This window comes from Dipodomys merriami, unplaced genomic scaffold, assembly GCF_024711535.1.
Source record: "Dipodomys merriami isolate MVZ:Mamm:240054 unplaced genomic scaffold, mDipMer1.0.p SCAF_114, whole genome shotgun sequence".
Classification (NCBI taxonomy): domain Eukaryota; kingdom Metazoa; phylum Chordata; class Mammalia; order Rodentia; family Heteromyidae; genus Dipodomys; species Dipodomys merriami.
In genome coordinates this window covers 616,584-637,500 of record NW_027202427.1, presented here as the reverse complement: position 1 = coordinate 637,500, position 20,917 = coordinate 616,584, and the positions used below count along the sequence as shown (strand labels likewise).

The following is a 20,917-nucleotide window of genomic DNA, read 5'->3' as shown; positions in this document are numbered from 1 at the left end:
ATGGCAGCCCTGGCCAGCAGCATGGACCCCGCCACTGAACGGAGACGCCTGGATCTGCGGCCCTGAGCCCCTCCCGCCCCGGACGCCACCCCCAGCCGGAGACACCGCCGGGCACCCGCCGCCGCCGCTGCCGCCGCCGGCCCACAAGGGTGGACCACGCACAGACATCACCCCCAAGCCGGCCGTGCAGCGTGACCCTCGGGCCCGCCCCGAGCCGGGGCCTTGGCAGCCATGGGTGATCTGACCAACAGTGACTTTTACTCCAAAAACCAAAGAAACGAGTCGAGCCATGGGGGCGAGCTGGGGTGCACAATGGAGGAGCTCCGCTCCCTCATGGAGCTGCGGGGCACCGAGGCGGTGGTCAAGATCAAGGAGACGTACGGGGACACGGAAGCCATCTGCCGGCGCCTCAAAACCTCACCCACTGAAGGTAGGTGTGCGAGGCTTGAACCCAGAGCCTCAGCTGGGTTGGCGCAGGGGCCGCGTTCCTGTAGTTGAAGGAGGGGCAGGAGGGGCACGCAAAGTGGAGCCAGGCGTGACTGCCCCCCCACCTCGGCCCGCCTCGGCCCCATTCACAAGCGCAGCCAAGCAGGCCTCGCCCCTGCCCCTGCCCCAGCCGTCCCCAGCCGCTGGCCCAGCCCACGGCAGCAGACACCACCCGGCCCCGTGGCCAGCCTGGGGGCCACGTGACTCCCAAGTCCAGACTCTGGGTGGGAGTGGCCAGGGGACAGCAGGAAGACATGTGGTGACAGGCGGGCAGTGGGTGTCCCGTGGCTGGCCCTGGGCTTGCTTACAGTTGTTGGGATGAGCAGATCTGGGGCTCCTGAGGGTCTTTCTGGGGGTCAGAGAGGAGAAAGGCTAGCCTGGCATGGGCCCCGGAGCTCAGAGCTCGGGTCCCCATTCCTGCACATCCGCGTTCCCTCCTGCTGGCCAGGAAGGGACAGCCCACTCACCAACACAAGGGCTGTCCAGCTGTCCCAAGCCTGCGACGGTGCAGAGATCACACTGAGCTTTTATTCCTTCTGGTCTACTGCATGGTATGCTGACCCTCGGCCCTGGCATACAGTAGGTGTTCAATTAATGGAAGTAGATGTCAGTCCCCCCACCCCACCTCCTGAAATACCTCATACCGAATTGGAGAACCCTGACTCGTATGTCCAGTCCGCATGGCTGGCAGGCTTGCGTGTGGCTCTCCCCAGGGGCCCTCAGAGGCCAGCGGGCAGCCTGCCGCCGTCCCCAGTGCCCAGCCCCGCCGTTTCCAGCCTCTCCCAGGGCCTGTGCCCTGCTTGTCTGGCACGGGAGCAGTGCGGAGCTCTGTGTCTCCGTGTTCGGCTGCTCTTGCTGAGGTCTTGGTGTAAGGCTGAGCTGGCGTGGATCTCAGAAACATTTCTGGCTTGGAAGGGAAGCTTGGGAGCCCTGAAGGGCCGGGCTCTGCGGGGGTATTCCTGAATCCCAGCCCGAGACGGCAGAGCTCACTCCACCACTGGGCCGGAAGCAAGCCTCTTCCATGGCCTGCGGGCGGGATTTTCCCACGCGTGGATGTTCAGCCCGTGACCTTCTCCCTGGAACACAAGCCAGACCCTTGAAGGGAACGTGGAGTCTCGAGGATCCCCGGAAATGGGCCAGGCACCTTGCTCTGCCCTGCAGCAAGGAGAGCTTTCCTAGTCCCAGCTCTGGGCCGGGCTCCAGGCTCTGGGGTGGGGGGCAGGCAGGGCATCAGAAGGCTTCCTGGAGGAGGCGTTCGGACCTGGCTGTGGAAGGAGCTCAAAAGGCTTGAGGCCTGCAGAGCGATTGCAGATTTCCGTTGAGTACGGGTGGGTGGCAAGAAGCCCGGCTCTGGGTGGAAATGGACTCCGTCTCCTCATCTGTGAAGTGGGAGGAATGATATAACCCTGGCTCTCCCGGCCAGCAGGGGCCCGATTGTGTGGGCCTCAGTTTGCCCACACAACAGTTTGCTCAGTTTCTCAGGAGGATCACGTGGTATCGGAGGAAAGAGCTACCCCGCCCCTGTGGAGCATCCAGAGCCAGAGCGGGGGGAGGGGGCGGGAGCCAGGGCAGACCACTGGCCAGGGTTCAAATCCCAGCACTGCCACTGGCAGCTGTGGGGCTCTGGGTGTGTTGCTCTGCCTCGCTGGGGCTGGGCTGGCTTCTGTGTAAAGCGGGGAGAGCGAGGTCACCAGGCGCCCGCCGGCCCCCGGTGCTGACAAGGCAGCCACCATACGTCGTTAAAGATGGGAAGGTGCGGGCTGGGAAGGTGGCTCAGTGGTAGAGCGCTTGCCTGGCATGCCTGAGGCCCTGGGTTCGATTCCTCAGCACCACATAAGCAGGAAAAGCTGGAAGTGGCGCTGTGGCTCCAGTGGTAGAGCACTAGCCTTGAGCTGAAGAGCTGAGGGACAGCGCCCAGGCCCAGAGTTCAGGCTCCACCACCACCACCACCACCAAAAAGATGGGAAGGTGCTTGAGTGGTGGAGCGCCCACCTGGAGGGAAAAAGCCAAGCAAGAGTGCAGGGCCCCAGGGCTCTGAGTTCAAGCACACACACACACACACACACACACACACACACACACACACACACACACACACACACACACGGGCTCTGAGTTCAAACACACACACACACACACACACACACACACACACACACACACACACACACAGAGTGTTCCCAGCCCCATCCCTGTGAAAAGAGGCCATCAGATCTGGCAGCCTAGCAGGGCGCCCGGGACCATGAGGGGCCATTGTGGGGGGCCATGAGGCCTGGAGGCAGAGTGGACATTCCCTGCAGCGCCCCCAGAAACCGGCTCAGTGACGGGGGTAGGGGAAAGAGAAACAGGACACTGGTGTCACCCCAGAACAAGCAGCCCCCCCCGCCCTGTCCCCTGAGCCACAGGAGGCTGGCGGCCAGCGCCTGCCTTTCCTGGCCCCCAAACCTCAGGCTGCCGGGCAGGGTGGCCCGCCCGGACCCTGTGCATGCGCCGTGGCCCCGTGTGTCTCTGGGACGGTGCAGACGGCATCCGGGCGCATCTCTGCCCGAGCCCCGCATCCCCGCGGGCCACGTGGGGTTTTCACGAGTGGAGAGGCGAACGTCAGCCCTGGGCTGGAGCCGCAGGTGGCGGCCCGTGGGTTAACGCAGCGCCAGCCTGCTCTGGTCGCCTTGGTGATCCTCTAAAAGCAGTTGGGCGGCAGGCCTGCGAGTCACGTGCCGCCCACGGCCTCCGGAATTACCAGCAGAGTAAATCCACGAGTCCATCCACGCCTGCTGTTCCTCGTCCCCGGGGAGATGGTCCCGTGGGCGGAGGGGCGGAGGGGCGGGGGGGCACGGTGACCCCCCGCAGCCAGCCCTCACGCCCCACCCCCACCCCACCGGGCAAGGCTGCATGGCCTGGCTTTGCCCCCAGACCGACTGAGTGGCCGCAGTTGGCCAGATAGATGCCAACATAGCAGGCCAAGCTCATCACTGGCCACTCACACCTGTGATCCTAACTACGGGGGAGGCTGAGATCTAGAGGATGGTGGTTCAAGGCCAACCCCATCAGAAATGTCCTTAAGGCTCCTAGCTCCAAAAGTAACCAGCAAAAAGCTGGGCTAGCAGTGTGTGTTAAGTGGAAGGACACCCGCCGAGCCAGCAAGCTGAGCAAGGGTTGGAGGAGGGGTGATCCTGCCCGGCTGGGTCAATATCAGCTGAGACCTCCTTCAAGCCAAGGCTCAAGGACAGCGATGGGGTGAGGAAACGTCACATTCATGGGGAATCCTAGACCCAGGGCTGGAGGCGGTCAGCCCTTGACGAGGCCCAGACGGGGAGTCCTGGCTGGGAGGCCAGCTCTCCTCACTTGCTGTGTGATCTTAGGCAAATTTCTTTCCCTCTCTGAACCTCTCTGGAGAGCAGGTCTAGACAAAGCTGTTGAGGAAATAGCCAGCAAAAGATTATGCCTAAGCCTCTCCCTTCCCAAAGCCCAACTCCTCACAGCGGCAGAGTAAACGTGTTCAATTGTGCCGCTCCCTGCCCCCAAACCCACGCTTCCTGCTGCGGCAGGCCACCTGTCTGCTGGTTGTGAGCAGCCCGAGGAGTTTAGAGCCCCAGTGCTTAACAGCCCGGAGTCCTTGAGAACCCTTCCCCAGAGCCCTGAGGGCATGCTGACTGAAAATTAACAGTAATTACCGGTTAAGTCTCCAGCTACCCTGCTCCTCACCCATCCCCTGGTGCGGCACACCCCACTCGGCCTGTTCACTGATTCATCCATCTCCTACCCGGAAGTGTGCACTGAGCACCTATTTAGTGCCAGATGCTGTCCTAGATGCTGTAGATGTGGGGAGGAGAGGCAATCACGGGGGCCTGCCCTGTGGAGGCGGCCTTTACTCTGCACCTCGGCCATCATGGCAGATGCCATGGCCTTCCCTGGGCCTTGGAGGGTGGGTGACAGAGACCACCCCCTTCACGGTGTCCATTTCCCGGCCCAGCCAAGCTTTCTGGAGGCCTATGCCCTTCCTGAACTTTCTACTTCCCAGAAGCCCCGGCAACAGGCCAGACTGGCCCGCCCTGGGTGGTAAAGAAGCTGAGGGTCACATGGAGGGTGGGTGCCCCGCCCCAGCCTCCCCCAGGGCCGGCCCGTGCTGTGTCCCCCCCCCCGCCTCTCCCCCCCCCGCGTCCCTGACCCCCGCTGACCAGGGACAGCCAGCCGTGCTGAGCATGCGCGCACACCGGCCAGAAAACCCAGTCTCGATTTCACCCACCCAGTAGGGTGCTTGGACCTGCTGTGCCGGCCCTGGGGTAGAGATCCCACGGGGCCTCGGAGTTGCGGGACAGGCGGGGGGGGGGGGGGGGGCGGGGGGGGGCAGGGAGCGGGGGGGGGGCAGAGGCAGCCGAGGGGCTTTCCTGCGGGTGCAGGGGCGTCAAGGGCAGGGGCGCAGCGGCTGAGCAGAGGCCCCCAGAGACCATTTTCTGAAGCTGCCCCAGGCAAGGCTGCAAGGCCGCGGGAGAACCGCGCACGGCCGCCCCGCCAGCTCCCAGCAAGCCAGTGCCCCCCTCCCCCCCCCCCCCCGCCAGCTCCCAGCAAGCCAGTGCCCCCCCTCCCCCTCCCGCCAGCTCCCAGCAAGCCAGTGCCCCCCTCCCCCCCCCCGCCAGCTCCCAGCAAGCCAGTGCCCCCCTCCCCCCCACCCCGCCAGCTCCCAGCAAGCCAGTGCCCCCCTCCCCCCCCACCAGCCTCCCAGCAAGCCAGTGCCCCCCTCCCCCCCCCCGCCAGCTCCCAGCAAGCCAGTGCCCCCCTCCCCCCCCCCGCCAGCTCCCAGCAAGCCAGTGCCCCCCTCCCCCTCCCGCCAGCTCCCAGCAAGCCAGTGCCCCCCTCCCCCCCCACCCCGCCAGCTCCCAGCAAGCCAGTGCCCCCCTCCCCCCGCCCCGCCAGCTCCCAGCAAGCCAGTGCCCCCCTCCCCCCCCACCCCGCCAGCTCCCAGCAAGCCAGTGCCCCCCTCCCCCCCCACCCCGCCAGCTCCCAGCAAGCCAGTGCCCCCCTCCCCCTCCCGCCAGCTCCCAGCAAGCCAGTGCCCCCCTCCCCCCCCACCCCGCCAGCTCCCAGCAAGCCAGTGCCCCCCTCCCCCCCCGCCAGCTCCCAGCAAGCCAGTGCCCCCCTCCCCCCCCACCCCGCCAGCTCCCAGCAAGCCAGTGCCCCCCTCCCGCCCCACCCCGCCAGCTCCCAGCAAGCCAGTGCCCCCCTCCCCCCCCACCCCGCCAGCTCCCAGCAAGCCAGTGCCCCCTCCCCCCCCACCCCGCCAGCTCCCAGCAAGCCAGTGCCCCCCTCCCCCCCCCCGCCAGCTCCCAGCAAGCCAGTGCCCCCTCCCCCCCCACCCCGCCAGCTCCCAGCAAGCCAGTGCCCCCTCCCCCCCCACCCCGCCAGCTCCCAGCAAGCCAGTGCCCCCCTCCCCCCCCACCCCGCCAGCTCCCAGCAAGCCAGTGCCCCCCTCCCCCCCCACCCCGCCAGCTCCCAGCAAGCCAGTGCCCCCCTCCCCCCCACCCCACCAGCCTCCCAGCAAGCCAGTGCCCCCCTCCCCCCCACCCCGCCAGCCTCCCAGCAAGCCAGTGCCCCCCTCCCCCCCCCACCCCGCCAGCTCCCAGCAAGCCAGTGCCCCCTCCCCCCCCCGCCCCGCCAGCTCCCAGCAAGCCAGTGCCCCCCTCCCCCCCCGCCAGCCTCCCAGCAAGCCAGTGCCCCCTCCCCCTCCCGCCCTGCCAGCCTCCCAGCAAGCCAGTGCCCCCCTCCCCCCCCGCCAGCTCCCAGCAAGCCAGTGCCCCCCTCCCCCCCGCCCCGCCAGCCTCCCAGCAAGCCAGTGCCCCCTCCCCCCCCACCCCGCCAGCTCCCAGCAAGCCAGTGCCCCCTCCCCCCCACCCCCGCCAGCTCCCAGCAAGCCAGTGCCCCCCTCCCCCACCCCGCCAGCTCCCAGCAAGCCAGTGCCCCCCTCCCCCCCACCCCGCCAGCTCCCAGCAAGCCAGTGCCCCTCTCCTTTCTCTCGTTCTGTTCCTGGCTGGACAGAACCCGATGGAATGTGAGCTGAAGGATCTGGGGGACGTGGTGTCTCCCCACAAACCTGCAGATGGCTGGGGAGATGGGCCTTCCTGGTTGCTAGGCAACCCGGCACAACAAGGAGGGGAGGGGTGGGAGGAGAAAGAAGGGGAAAGGAGAGGAGGGAGGGGAAGGGGAGGGAGGGGAGATGTGAGGAGGGGAGGGGAGAGGAGGGAGGAGCTGGAGAGGGGAGGGGAAGAGAGGGGAGAGGCGGGGAGGGGAGAGGGAGAGGAGAGGTGGGGAGGAAAGAGGGAGGGGAAGGGAGGGGTGGGGAGAGGTGGGGAGGAGAGAATGAGGAGGGGAGAGGTGGGGAGGGGAGAAGCAGGGAGGGGAGGAGAGAAGCGGGAGGGGAGGGGTGAGATGGGGAGGGGGGGATGGTTCACACTCACCCCTCTCTCCTCTCCATGCCCCAGACCCGGGTCCTGTGACAGCAGCGGTTCTGTGTGCCTGGTCTTAAGCTCTTGGGGACGACGGTAACACTCACGTTTCAGATTAGGTAGAGCCATGGTGGGTGAAGAGGAGAGGGAAGGGGAAGAGGTTGGAGTGAGTGAATCGGGGAGATGGCTGTCCTGGCCACATTGGGAAGGACGTCCACCATGGCCCCTTGTACTTTTGGTCAGAAGAGGTGCGGCTGAGCTGGGCATCGGTGGCTCACGCCTGTCATCCTAGTTACTCAGGAGGCTGAGATCTGAGGGTCATGGTTCAAAGCCAGCCCTGGCAAGGAAAGTCCATGAGACTCTTATGTCCAATAAACCACCAGAAAACCGGAAGTGGTGCTGTAGCTCCAGTGGTAGAGTGCTCACCTTGAGCTGAGGAGCTGAGGGACAGCGCCCAGGCCCAGAGTTCAAGCCCCATGACTGACAAAAAAAAAAAAAAAAGAAGTGGTGCAGCTGGGGGGAGGAGGGGCTGGCTGGGGCTGGCTGGGGCCGGCAGCCAGAGCCTTGGAGCCTGGATTCAGAGGTGACCTCAGAAGCAGAGAAAGTTCTCCCTTATAAAACACCGAGTCAGGCTGCAGTGAGCATGGTGGTGGTTTTGCTGAGCAGGGGGCCATGGAGGCCCTTTGCCACCCTCGCAGAGGGATTCCAGAGAGAAGGGACAGAAGGAGACACACAGCTAGTCCCATCCTCCACCGCCCGCAGCTGGGCAGACATCACTAATGGATCCCAGCGAGCAGCTCAGGCTCACTCTGATGTGGTGTGTGCTGGGCAGACATCACTAATGGATCCCAGCGAGCGGCTCAGGCTCATGCTCAGCTGGGTGAGTGCTTTAGTCATGACCTGGCCTGGGTCCAGACAGCCAGACAGACATGGAGTGGAGATCCAGACTCACGCGGGTCCTTATCTCTGTCCACACAGTGGGTGCCCCGAGCCGCCATGCTGAGGTGGCTGGGCCGGGTGGGCCGCCGCCTTCCAGGCCTTGTCCCCGCATGGCTGTGGCTGACTTCCAGGCCAAGGGGGGCCGGGAGCAAGGCCGGCTCCCCAGGGGTGACAGGACAGAGGGGACGTGTCTGGAGCCCAGCTCCCCCCTCCCGTCCCCCCCTCCCCGGCTTCCGCACACCTCAGCTCTCTCTACCCCCCCACCCCCATCCCCGCCCATCTTCCCCCCTCTCCCCCTCCCCCCCTTCCCCCCCCATCCTCCATCCTGTGGAGGAGCTGGTTCTGGAAGCCGCCTCCTGCCAGGAGGACCCTGTGTTGTGGAAATGGGGGCGTCCACCTTCTCCGGAGTTTCCGAGTTTCACCCTGGGGTTGTGGAGGCTGGCGGCTTGCACGGGGTGGGGCTCAGGTTGAGGCTCTCCACGGGGGTGCCCACGGCTTTCCCAGCCCTGGGGGTCCAGATGGAGCCCCGCCCTGGGCCCCATCAGCAAGAAGGATGCTGGGGGCCACTAGTGCCTGCTGTGTGACTCTGGGCACCCAGAGAGGAGACCCCACCCCCCCACCCCCGTGCCAGTCCTCTCTTCTCGATGTCATTCTGCAGCATCAAGAGCTGTGTGCGTATTGAGCATCTACTGTATTTCAGAGCAATGTCTTCATGAAGCTCAGAGTCAGCCAGGTAGTCGAAGGCAAAAACAAACAGACCAAAAAGAAAAAATCAACAACTTAATTGCTTTCTTTATTAATTATGATTAAAATGAAAGTGATTTTCGGGGAGCTCTGAAGACACTCTAAAGGGAATCCAACCTAGCAAGGAGGGGAGCTCAGCCAAAGAAAATGCTGAGCCTAAGTACAGAGGTGGAGAAGAGCATTCAGGTCCAGGGAATAGCATGTGCCAAGGCCCTGCGGCAGGCAAGCGTGGTGTTGAAACCTCTGAAAGGAGTCTGGAGGCGTGGCTGGAGCCTCGTGGCGAGGAGGAGGGCAGGCCGTCCGAGTCCCGGGCGGACTGTGGCTTTGTCTGTGTGTCATGGGATGCGGGCTCGACTTGAACTCCATGTGTAAGACACCCCTCGGTTGCTGCGTGGAAAATGGATGGGGTGGGGGGTCGGACCCGCGAGCCAAGAGGGCAGTGGCTGTGGATAGGAGAGGAACTTTTCTTTGGATAGAGGACCCCGAGGAGAGCAGGAGACAGGACACAAAGGGAGAGCAGAGATGGCCGGGTCCTACCCTGAGCACTGTGTGCCCAGCAAGTCACTCGGATCCTCACAAGCGGGCTGCGGCCTGAGCCTGGCCCGTGGTGTGGAGGAGCTGGAGGACTCCCGACGGGCAGGTGGAGGAGCCGAGATGTCAACCCGGAAGGCTGTCCCTGTGCTCCCACAGTGTGTGTCGGTGTAAAGCTAAAACTTTGAGTGGCTCCGCCTCCACGCGAACACTGCTCTCCAGACTGCAGTGAAAACGCCGCGTCAAAACTGACCACGGCCACCTTCCCCCAGAGACCACGCTTCCGTGAGTTTGGAGCAGATTCCCGCAGACCTCGCGCACACGTGCATGAACGCGCCCTAGGAAACACTGGCAGACGTTTTGCAGAGGTGCTGTGCAGAGTACATGAGGCTTTACAGAGGTGCTGTGCGGAGTAGATGAGGTTTTTCAGAGGTGCTGTGCAGCGTAGATGAGGTTTTGCAGAGGTGCTGTGCAGAGTAGATGAGGTTTTGCAGAGGTGCTGTGCAGCATACCGGAGCAGACCTGCCCTCGGCACTCTGAACCGTGCCTTCCTCGCTGAACGTCTGCCTGGAGAGCCTTCCGTGTGAGTTCGTGGAAGTGGCTCCCGTTTCCCACCCTCAGTCTGGAACACGGTACTTTGTGTGCCGCAGTTGTGTAGCTGTAGCCCACTTGCTTTTCAGGGCAGAACTGCGGTGTGCTTGTTGGTGGCTTCTGTTTTGTTTTATAAATGTAGCTTTCAAGGGGCGTGGAGCGATGTGTTTCTTCCATTACATTTATGGGAAGGAGGAACCCACATCACACTGGCGCACAAATGCTTGGCGACAGGCAGCCTGGTGGCCAGGTCTCCCCGAGTCCCTCCCGGCGGGCGGCCAGCGCGCCCAGAGCTCTCGGCATGCGGCCTCTGTGCAGCAGGGTCTGTCCGGAGAGCAGCGGGGAGCACACAGGACCCGCTCTGATCTCAGCTCTGGGTCCGCGTGGCCGATGCAGAAAGAGGACAGGCGTGGAAACCCCGAGATCTGGGTTCGAGTCCTAGCTGGGCGAGGTCCCCCAGTGGGTGGGGTGAAGCTGCCCCGGCTCCCCCACCAGAGGAAACAGGTTCCAAGTGGGCATCGAGGCCAAAGCGAACTGAGCACCTTCTGTCTTCCAGGAGTAAGGAAGAGCAGCCCCAGCCCTGAGGCTTCTCTGGTCCCTGAAGGACGGAGAACCTGTGTGGTGATTGGATTGGGAGCTGTCAGTCACTGCTCCCAGGTCCGAGCGCCCGCCCTCCCTGAGCCAGGCCTCTGGTGGAGATCCCTGCGTATGTCACATCTGTGACAAGGTTCCTTTTTTCTTCCCTTTTTTCCCCAACCACTGACACCAAAGAAAAACTCTCTGGTAGCCCGAGGCTGCGGTTTGTTTGCTGCTTTCAAAGACAGAGAAGAGAAAAGCAGGGGGTTGGGACACTGGCTGAGCAAAGGCTCAGGGGCTGAGAGGGAAATCCGGCTGTGCCCAGGACAACTGGGAGAGAATCAGCGGGCCTCCGCCGCGGGGTGACAGCGGTGGCCGCCACCACCAAACCCCACCCTACGCGGGGCTCTCCTCCCGCCAGCGCCAGGACCCCCAGCTGGCGGCCCTAGGGGAAGAGTCTGGAGAAGCATCCCGGTGTCTGCACGCAAGCCCACGGCCACCAGCTGTTTCCAGATGAGTCCTTCGTGTGGCCTGTGGGGAAACTGAGGCCCATAGAGGGGAAGGGGCTTGTCCAAGGTCCTTCTGCTGTTCCTCTGCTCACCGTGAGGCCCCTCCACCCCCCTTGTGCCATGGGGGGGGACACTCTGCTCTGGCCCCTCCCCCTTCCAGCCCAGGGCTGAGGGGGGTCACACTGGCAGCCTAGGGCAGAACCAGCCCCAAGCATGTTACATTTGGCCCTGAAATGTTCTCTATGGAGAGATTTCACAACAAATTCTGGCTGTCCAGTTTGGAAGCCAAGTACCGGTGCTCACGCCTGTCATCCTAGCTACCCAGTTTGGCTGAGATCTGAGGCTCACGGTTCAAAGGCAGCAGGGCAGACAAGTCGGTGGGATTCTTATCTCCAATCCACCATCCACAAGCCAGAAGTGGAGCCATGGCTCAAGTGATAATGTGCCAGCCGCGAGTGAAAATGTTAAAGGACAGCACCCAGACTGCGAGTTCAAGACCCAATCCTGGAAAACAAAAACGCTGTTGGCTGCAGGCGCTGCTGTATGCCAAACTACTCCATAGGTTAGCTCTGACCACCACACCGCCACGCACGTCAGAAGGAGAATCCGAGGCTCAGAGAACTAAAGCCAGCAGCTGAGATCCACAGCCAAGCAGAGTTTATAGGAGAAAATTAAAACAACCCAGTCAAGCACTACTACTTCACTGGCCAGGAGACTGGGAAAATGCAGGGCAGGCTCCCCGGTGGTGCCAGGCTGTGGGTTCACATCCCCGGCCACCAAAACAAGTACTGCTTCACAGCTCCGGAGACCAGAACTCAAAAGCAGGCAGGAAGCTGGGCGCTGGTGGCTCACGCCTGTCATCCTAGCTACTCAGGAGGCTGAGATCTGAGGATCACGGTTCAAAGCCAGCCCGGGCAGGAAAGTCCATGAGACTCTTATTTCCAATGAACCACCAGAAAACCAGAAGTGGTGCTGTAGCTCAAGTGGTAGAGCGCTGACCTTGAGCTGAAGAGCTGAGGGACAGTGCCCAGGCCCAGAGTTCAAGCCCCACGACTGACTGACCTCTGTCCAAAACTGGCAAGAATCCCCTTTCCTCCCTTCCCTCCCCCGTGGCCGCCTCCAGCTCCCGGTCGGCGCACATTCGGTGACTTGGGTGGCTGTGTCACTCAGAACCACCCGCAAAGTCCATCCTAGCTAACCCGGGTGGCGCCGTAGTGTACAGAGGCTCCGGCCCTGCTACATCCACGGGGCCGGATTGGGCGTGGGTATTCAGCCTTCTCTGCCTTGTTATGGCTCCACGTAGAGTTGCTGTGCTGTCTTTCTTTTCTCATGTTTACAATGGTCAGCCTCGGGACCTTTCTGCTTGTCGTTGTCAGAACCCCATTCAGTGGCCACGGGAGGTGTTTGGCTGTCATGACAGTGGCTGCGGGTGGGTTTCCCACCAGCTGCGGGTGATGGCGTGTCCTAAGAGGACTCCGTGGGCTCGGGTCCCGTGGATGGGACGGACTGAACCATGCGGGCTGTGGGCAGGGAACCCCACAGCGAGTCGGGGACACCCAAGCCCTCGCCCCCCCCCACGCTGCCTCTGGCACTTCACAGGAACCCACCTAGGGTTCAAGACCCCTGGGCCAGGAGTCTGGAAGGTTCCTGGCCTGTGATCCCAGGCCCCAGCCCAACCCGTCTGTCCCCCCTCCCCGCTCCGCCCCCAGGTCTGCCGGGCACCGCGCCGGACCTGGAAAAGAGGAAGCAGATTTTTGGGCAAAACTTTATACCTCCGAAGAAGCCAAAAACTTTCCTGCAGCTGGTGTGGGAGGCGCTGCAGGATGTGACGCTCATCATCCTGGAGATCGCCGCCATCATCTCCCTGGGCCTGTCCTTCTACCACCCACCCGGGGAGAGCAACGAAGGTAGGGGGATGCGTGGGGGGGTGAGGGGGGGCTCCCAGGCACTCCGGAGGGCGCCCAGGATTCAGGACTCACCCAGAGACTGTGAGCAGCCCAGCGGGGCTCAGAGCTTCCCGGGTATGAAGTACAAGAATTAGACCCCATAGGGATGGCCACCATGAGCATGTGAACCCCGGTTCTGAGCAGAAGCCACAAGCGCCCATCTCACAGATGAGGAGCCCGAGGCTCAGGGAGAGCAGGGTCCCGGGCTCACGGCATCCCAGTGACTACGTTGTTTTGTTTTGCTGGAGCCGAGCACCACAGAGCGGGTGATTTTAATGAGCAGGAAGGTATCCCTCCATGGTCTGGCAGGCCAGCGTTGCCCAGGAGACCATACAATCGAGTCATTTAAGCCAACAGCTCCAATCTTACAAGTAATAATAATACTCAAGTTGATTTTTCTGTCCCCCACAGAGGGTTTAAAGAATGAGAGGGGAGCTGGGAAGGGGTCCCGGTGGTACAGCGCTTGCCTGGCATGCACGAGACCCTGGGTTCCATTCCTCAGCACCACATAAGCAAAAAACGTTGGAAGTGGCGCTGTGTCTCAGTGGTAGAGCGCTAGCCTTGAGCTGAAGAGCTGAGGGACAGCGCCCAGGCTGAGCTCAGGCCCCAAAACAAATAAAAATAAATAAGTAAAGACACGAGAGGAGGACACAACTCACATGATGGGGCCAAATCAGCCCGGCTGGAAAAGGAAGGGAAGCGAAATAAACCAGCAATCACTGATCCCATGATTGAGCTTCCAGGCAGCCAGGGCAGGAAAGGAAGTTAGATGATTCGAACAGTCAAGTGATCAATGAGGAGGAAGATGGCTTGTCTCCCGATGACGAACTCTGAGATGGACTTTCTCGAGGACGTTGTAGGAGACGCGCAGTGGGCAGACTTCTCTGTGACGTTCTATGGCGGATGGTGAAGTTCAGACGTGGCTACTTGGGGAAGCCTTGAACGGAGCTAGGGGCAGCACACAGAGTAGGACCACAGTTATTTCTGTGCCATCCTGACTTGGGAAGGGGCTGGTGTAGTCACCTGTGGCAGGGGGCACGTGGGCAGGTGTCCCCCTACCCCACAAGCTGAGGCGGCTGCGCAGGAGCCCCCGCTGGGACCCAGCAAACCGTGCCGCTCCTGGGCCTGTCCCTCGGCGCGCTGCCTCGGGGAGGGCCGGGTCGAGTCACGCAGACCCACGGCCTCCCGTGGCCTCCCGGGCAGGACTAGCTCAGAGGGACGCTGGCGGAGGGCGAGGCAGAGATGTGGGGCTCCTGTGGGGGACCCCCTTCCAGACGGAGCAGAGACCGAGGCCTGGGTCGGGGCAGCTCTGCCCAGACCCCGGGACTGTAGGTGGTCGGGCTGGAGTCACGAGCACCAGCATGCATGTGTCCGGGTTGGGCCCTGTACCTCAGTGTCTTAATCCCTCCCGTGCCAGGACTGCTGCCCTGTGCTGAGTGACACGGGCAAAGCACACAGTAGGTGCTTTACAGGGTGCTGTGCTGAGTGACATGGGAAAGGCATACAGTAGGTACTTTACAGTGTGCTGTGCTGAGTGATGAGGAAAGGCACACAGTAGGTGCTTTATAGAGTACCGTACTGAGTGACATGGGCAAGGCACACAGTAGGTGCTTTACAGGGTGCTGTGCTGAGTGACATGGGCAAGGCACACAGTAGGTGTTTTATAGAGCACAATGCTGAGTGACACGGGCAAAGCACACAGGTGCTGTGCAGAGTGACGTGGGAAAGGCACACAGTAGGTGTTTTACAGAGCACTGTGGCTCCACCACTTCAAAGGATTTTCTTGGGTGTCAGGCCCTGGTACCCACGTGGTAGGAGGCATCTTCATTTTCCTGATGAATAGGCAGACTGGGGTTCCGGGGGCTGGGGAGTTCCCCGAGGCCCTGCCGACAGGGGCAAGCTGCAGCTCACACTCCCCAGAGCAGGCAGAGCAGCGGCTCCCGGGCCCCTGTCCCAGGATCCCCAGAAAGACTTCAGTAGAGTCTGCTGTGCCTCCTGCCTCCCCCTGCCCCCGCCCCGCCCACCACACCAGGGCTGGTCCCGGGGTCCTGCACCCCGAAGGCTAAGGCCCAACCCTGCAGCGCACCATCTCTTCCACCACACCAAGACTCAGTGGGACCCCCACCCCCGGGAGTTTCTCAGGATTGATTTCTCAGGAAATCAAGCTAGTAAGCTGGGGGGGAGAGGGGGGGGGAGGGCTTGTACGCAAGGCCTGGGCTCTGTCCCTGAGCTTTTGTGCTCAAGACTAGTGTTCTACCACTTGGAGCCACAGCGCCACTTCTGGCTTCTTGGTACTTAATTGGAGATAAGTCTCACGGGCCTGCCCGGGGTGGCTGAGAACCGTGATCCTCAGATCTCAGTCCCTGAGTAGCTAGGATTGCAGGTGGGAGCCACTGATCACCCGGCTGTCACCTCATTTTGCAGATGAGAAAAGGAAAGCATATGGTGGCATAACAGGATTCGAACTCAGGGCTAACCTAACTTCCTGATTCAAAAGCAAGGTTGGCACTCTACTTCTTGAGCCACAGCCCCGCTTCTGACTATTTGATGGTTAATTGGACCTAAGAGTCTCATGAACTTTCCTGCCTGGGCTGGCTTCAAACCACAGTCTCAGATCTCAGCCTCCTGAGTAGCTAGGATGACAGGAGTTGAGCCACCGGCGCCCAGCTTCACAGGTGGACTTTAAACCCAGACTGTGGCCCCTCCGACCTGGGGACATTCTTCACCCGCTTCCTTCTGCTCCCTGCAGGGTGTGCAACAGCCCAGGGAGGGGCAGAGGATGAGGGAGAGGCGGAAGCCGGCTGGATCGAGGGGGCTGCCATCCTCCTCTCCGTCATCTGCGTGGTCCTGGTCACCGCCTTCAATGACTGGAGCAAGGAGAAGCAGTTCCGAGGTCTGCAGAGCCGCATCGAGCAGGAGCAGAAGTTCACTGTGGTCCGGGCCGGCCAAGTGGTCCAGATTCCTGTGGCTGAGATTGTGGTCGGGGACATTGCCCAGATCAAATATGGCAAGTGTCCCCAGCATGGTTCTAGAACTAGAGTCTCGGCAGAAGGGAGCCACGCCAGGACAGGGCAGACAACCTGGCTTAGAAGCCAAGTGAGTCCCTGAAGGACTGGCCCAAGCCAGCCTGTGATCTGAGGTCCTGGAGGAGATAGGACTCCCGAATCCATTCAAGCCAGAAATCAAATGCATGACACACGTACCACTCTCTGCGCACCTCTACCCATAGCAGACATTACTAATGGATCCCAGCTCTGCGGCCTCCCCAACACAACATTCCAAGCTTGTGAGTTCCATTTTCCATGCCTGAGGCGGCCGTGAATGGACCACAGTTGGGCTAGAGGAGGTGTTGGAGGAGGCAGAATGTTCTGGGCCTGTGACAAATGAGAAAGTGGGTAGGCTGGGTCCAAAGGAGGCGGGGGAGGACTACATGTGTGCTGGGTAAGTAGAGGCAGGCAGTGGGAGAGAGATCAGCACACCCCTCCTCCCTCCGCCCCACGGGGCTTGATTAGCTGAGCCTTCTCAGCTCTCAAAGCACGACCTATTCGCTTAAGAACTTCCCCTAACTATCCAGCCAGGCCAGGCGCTGCTTGTTTTGAAGGACAGGGGTAGGCCTGCTATTGGGCCCAGGCCCTGCCCTGCAGGCCGGGACCTCCTCCAGGGCCTGGGTCACAAGCTGCCAGCCACGGCTGCCACGTTGGTTCTGCACACTGAGTGCCCCCAGCCTGGGTGACCGCCCCAGACGCTACTGACCGCTCCGTCCCTCCGCCAGGCGACCTCCTCCCTGCCGACGGCCTCTTCATCCAGGGCAACGACCTCAAGATCGACGAGAGCTCCCTGACGGGCGAGTCGGACCAGGTGCGCAAGTCCGTGGACAAAGACCCCATGCTGCTGTCAGGTGAGCTAGCCAGCGGGCACCAGGGAGGGCGGAGGCGGCATCCGGTGTCCCCAGCACCCTGAGGTGCATGCGCCGTAGCCGGCGGCCTCACGCGGGAGTTCCCGAGAGCTCAGCCTCCAGCGAGAACTCCGTCCGTTTCTCCTAGTCCACAGCATCCCAGTCCCCTAGAGCATCCCCTCCCGGGACTGAGAAAGAATCTACCGGGCGACGGCCTCACACCAGGCAGAGGGGACAGCAGAGGGAAAGGCCCACTGATGGACCGTGCTGGAGAGTCTGGGAGCAGATGGAGAAAGTGGGGGACGGGAGGGGCAGGTGTCCCCAGCCTCCTTCGGAGTCGAAGCTCTCCAGAGTGGTTTTAAGGGTGGCTGGCTACGCTGGCATTCTAAACGCTGGTGTAGGGGACAAGAAGGACCCTGCAGGGCCAGGGAGCAGCCAGGAGGGTCAACCTCCCTGCAAAGACCAACCCTCCCCAAACCTTGATTGTCTGGTAGGGCTCAGCAGACATCCCCTGAGCCTCTGCTCTAGGCCAGGTCAGGACCAGGCCCTGGGACCTGCGCCGTAATTCCCCCCCAGCCCCCGTCCTCGGGACCCCAGCCGAGGTGTGCTTGGGGGAGCAGACTGACGAACAGTTCGTCTGCAGCAGAGGTGTGAGAAGGTGCCGCCCGAAAGCCAAAAAAGGAGCAAATCCCCAGCGGAGGTGGCGCTAAGCTGGGTTTTAGAGTGTGAATAGGAGCTTGCTGAGTCCAGTTGCAGAGAAAGGGCTTCCTAGCAGAGGTAACGATGTGCAACGGTCCAGTAGTTTGAAGGGGTGCAGAAGGTTCTAGAAATGGAAAGGGGAAGGAAGCACATACTGTGCCCTGGGGTTGATGGGACACGCAAGGTCCCTGCTATGCTGAGTGAGGGGAACAGGGCAAAGGAAGGAGGGAGTAGACAGGAAAGATGAGGGCACAGGGAGGGGTGGGAAGGAGGCCTGGAGCTAGGATGGGGAGTGGAGGCCGGCCAGGGAAGGCCTGTCTGAGCTAAAACCAGCACAGTGAGGCGACCACTCCTAGAGCACCTGAGAACTGAGCCAGGGGCGTCCTGAAGAACATCATCTCAAGACGAGTCTCCCCAGACACACACAGACACATACACACCCACACAGAGGCCAGGCTCTGGTGGCTCACGCCTGTAATCCTAGCTCCTCAGGAGGCTGAGATCTGAGGATCGCGGTTCAAAGCCAGCCTAGGCCAAAAAAGTCCCCATGAGACTGTTATCTCCAGTGAAGCATTCCAAAACCAGAAGTGGTGCTGTGGCTCAAGCAGTAGAGTGCTCGCCTTGAGCACAAAGAAGCTCAGGGGCAGCACCCAGGCCCTGAGTTCAAGGTTCACACACACAAAAAAACCAGACACTCCTAGCTCACACACACACACACACACACACACGGTGTGTGACCCTTCACTGCTAGGGAGAACCCCGTTCTCGGAGCGCAGAGCTGCGGGCTGGGGACTCAGCGGCCGCCCCTCCTCAGGTACCCACGTGATGGAGGGCTCGGGGCGCATGGTGGTGACGGCTGTGGGAGTGAACTCTCAGACCGGCATCATCTTTACCCTGCTGGGGGCCGGAGGAGAAGAGGAAGAGAAGAAAGACAAAAAAGGTGAGCCCGCCCTCCTGCACACCCACCGGGAGAGGAGCTTCTCAGGCCACGTTGTTTTGTTGTTGGTTACGAGTTCATTCCACGTGGTGAGGGAGAGCCTCTGTGTCCGCGCCCGTGCCCACACCCCCTCCTGCGCTCCGAGGCCCTGCGGAGGTCAGGCGGGCTGTCTGTTCCATCTCCGGGGTCTTGTCCCAGTCTCTGTGTTGTCCAGTCATGTCGTGGACCCCCCCTTGCCCTCCAAGGGCAGGCCCAGGGTGCTGAGTGTGTTCCTGGGTCTCTGGCTGGGGCAGTAGAAGCAGCCGGCGTGAGCCGGCCTCTGCGTACCCCGATAGTCAAGTCCATGCTTAGGAATGTTCCTTCCACTGAGCAGAGCTGAAGCCCGGACTCCGTCTGCCCTGTACTCTGGGGAGAATCCCCGGCACCCAGAATTGCTGGGGTCTGGGAGAGGGAGAGGAGCGGCCGGTGACCCTCCATGAGGACAGAGCCCATCTCTGGTTAGTCCCCTCCCAAGATTCCAGCTCTCCTCGTTCCCCAGAAGAACAATAGCGCTAAGCTGATGTCTGGAAAACCAGCCTGGAGAGATTGCCAGGGGAGAAGAGTCCAGTGACAGGACCGGGGGCGGGGAGGGGGGTCACGCGGGGGTCGAGGAGTGGAGTCCCAGAGGACGCCATGATAGTGACCGTGCGCCAGGTGAGCATCTGTGCCCAGGATGGCCGGGCTGGCCAGGGCAGGCCATAGACAGCGGGGCAGATCTGAGCGCTCAGGTAAGACGCAGCAGCCTCTGGGACCGGCTGAGGAGCAACCCCACCCCAACCCCCCCCCCAGTGCCCACGGTCCAGCCCCATGTCTGAAAACCCAGGATGAAGGTAGGTCCCAACAACCCCAGGAGTCCGTTCACTCCCTCACTAGACACGCACCCGTGAGGCAGGGCGCGGGGGGCCTTAGCTTCCTGTGGGGAGGGGAAGTGGGGCACCACCCAAAAGACAACTCAGTCAGGGCTGGGCCTCCCCGTGCCCCATAGCTCAGCTGGCTAGAGAGGTCACGTAGAGCCTGCCAACCGCACCTTCCCATCTCCTGTGTGTATGCGTGCGTGTGCGTGCGTGTGCGCAGAAGACATGGGTATGTGTGCTTCTTCATTAACATGTCTCAAAAATCATCACACAGGTGTGCAGAAGGGGGATGGCGCTCAGCTGCCAGGTACAGTAAGACCCTCCCCCCGGGCGAGGGGCCGGGAGAGTCGCTGCAGCCTTAGGCACAGGCCTGACACCAGACCAGTCACACACCCTGACGAGGCCAGAGCCCGCTGGGCTCTCCGTCCCGCACCCCCCCACAGATGCCCCTCTGTGCCCCTTGTGCCATGCCAGGTGGGCAGGACTAGCCAGCTCCCCTCTCTGCCCTTCCGTGACTTCACTCCATGGCCAACGTCAAGTAGCCATCTGCCCACCGGCCTCCACCTGGCCACACCACAGCACCTCTGCACCCCACAGAGCCCCCCAACCCCCCCCCATGCACATGGCCGACCTGCTCACCAGTCCCTCCTCCTCCTCCTGCAGAAAAAGCAAGCAGGGGCAGACGTGCCCGCCCCTGCCATCTCATCTCAGTCTTAGATAAACACCTTCCCGGTGTTTTTGAGGTGGCCTTTTTGGCAGCGGCTGATCCCACGTGGAGGTTCCAAGGCCAGCACGGTTAGAGGAGGAGGACGGGCAACAGGCGGAAGGCCTGATCTTAGCCTCCAGCACGCAGCACCCCTCTAGGACACCCCAACCCTGCACTGGTGTCCACTGCCCCCCCACTCACAAAACTCTGGGTGCTGATTCCCCAGCGGTCCCGCCTCCGTGGACCCAGTGGCCCAACTGGGGGCTCCACCTGACCAGCTGGGCTAGCAGGGCCGAGAGAGCCCCCCCAAATTAAAATGCCATCCTCCTGAGCCCCTCTCGTGCTCCATGCTTGGTGTTGAACACCCCTCACATCTCCATGGGAGCATTTCACCCCCCGCCCCCCGCATTGGCGTTTCTTCATTTCCAGTAGAGATATTCTTTGCGTCTCTGTCCTTGTGGCTCCCTCCATTGTGACGCTCATTTTCCATCCCTCCCACCCCACAGCGGCAGACGGTGCGGCAGCTGCCAATGCTGCTGATAGCGCAAATGCCAGCCTAGTCAATGGTACGTCTCCAGGGCCAGCCCTCCAGCCGGGGCGGGGGGCCTGTCCTCCCCCCAGCTCTGGCTTTCTCTCCTTGGATGACCTTGGAGGGGCGTGGGTCACCCTGGGTCACTCTGTCCCCCACGGGGTGGGCAGGCACTTAAGAGAGGAGCCATGGCCGGTCAGGACATCAACTCCAGGCCTGCTGGTCACTACCAAAAAGGCTCCGTGTGGGCCTTGGATACCCCCATCCCCTCCCTCAGGGGCACCAACCATGGGACATGGCTTGGGCCTCATATTTAGCCCCCCAAAAGTACAGTCCTGCCAGACCTGGCCCTCTCCTAAGCACCTTCTGGCCCCGCTTTGGGCAGGTGGCCCGGGTGGGGGAAGGGGTCAGGACCTGAGCTGAAGCCTGTCTCTGGGCCCTGCACCAAGCACCCCGCCTCTGATCCAATCCCCGGAGGCAGCAGGGCCCCCGCCAG

At 62.2% G+C, this 20,917-nt stretch overlaps 1 protein-coding gene across 11 annotated transcripts in view; it reads left to right on the top strand.

Annotated features, from left to right (window-relative positions):
• LOC138822702 (plasma membrane calcium-transporting ATPase 2) overlaps nt 1–20,917 on the top strand; it is a 182,431-nt gene that overhangs the window by 121,304 nt on the left and 40,210 nt on the right. For 7 of the 11 annotated variants that reach the window (XM_070015556.1, XM_070015553.1, XM_070015557.1 and 4 more), the window contains 7 exons: nt 1–430; nt 12,526–12,723; nt 15,512–15,769; nt 16,535–16,660; nt 18,171–18,296; nt 19,461–19,493; nt 20,399–20,458. The exon at nt 1–430 is cut by the window's left edge and continues 20 nt beyond it. In XM_070015556.1, the coding sequence (XP_069871657.1) occupies nt 232–430; nt 12,526–12,723; nt 15,512–15,769; nt 16,535–16,660; nt 18,171–18,296; nt 19,461–19,493; nt 20,399–20,458 (1,000 nt within the window). In that variant the 5' untranslated portion in view covers nt 1–231. The remainder of the gene's footprint in view (nt 431–12,525; nt 12,724–15,511; nt 15,770–16,534; nt 16,661–18,170; nt 18,297–19,460; nt 19,494–20,398; nt 20,459–20,917) is intronic. The other 4 variants (XM_070015558.1, XM_070015561.1, XM_070015562.1 and 1 more) reach the window with 1 other exon arrangement.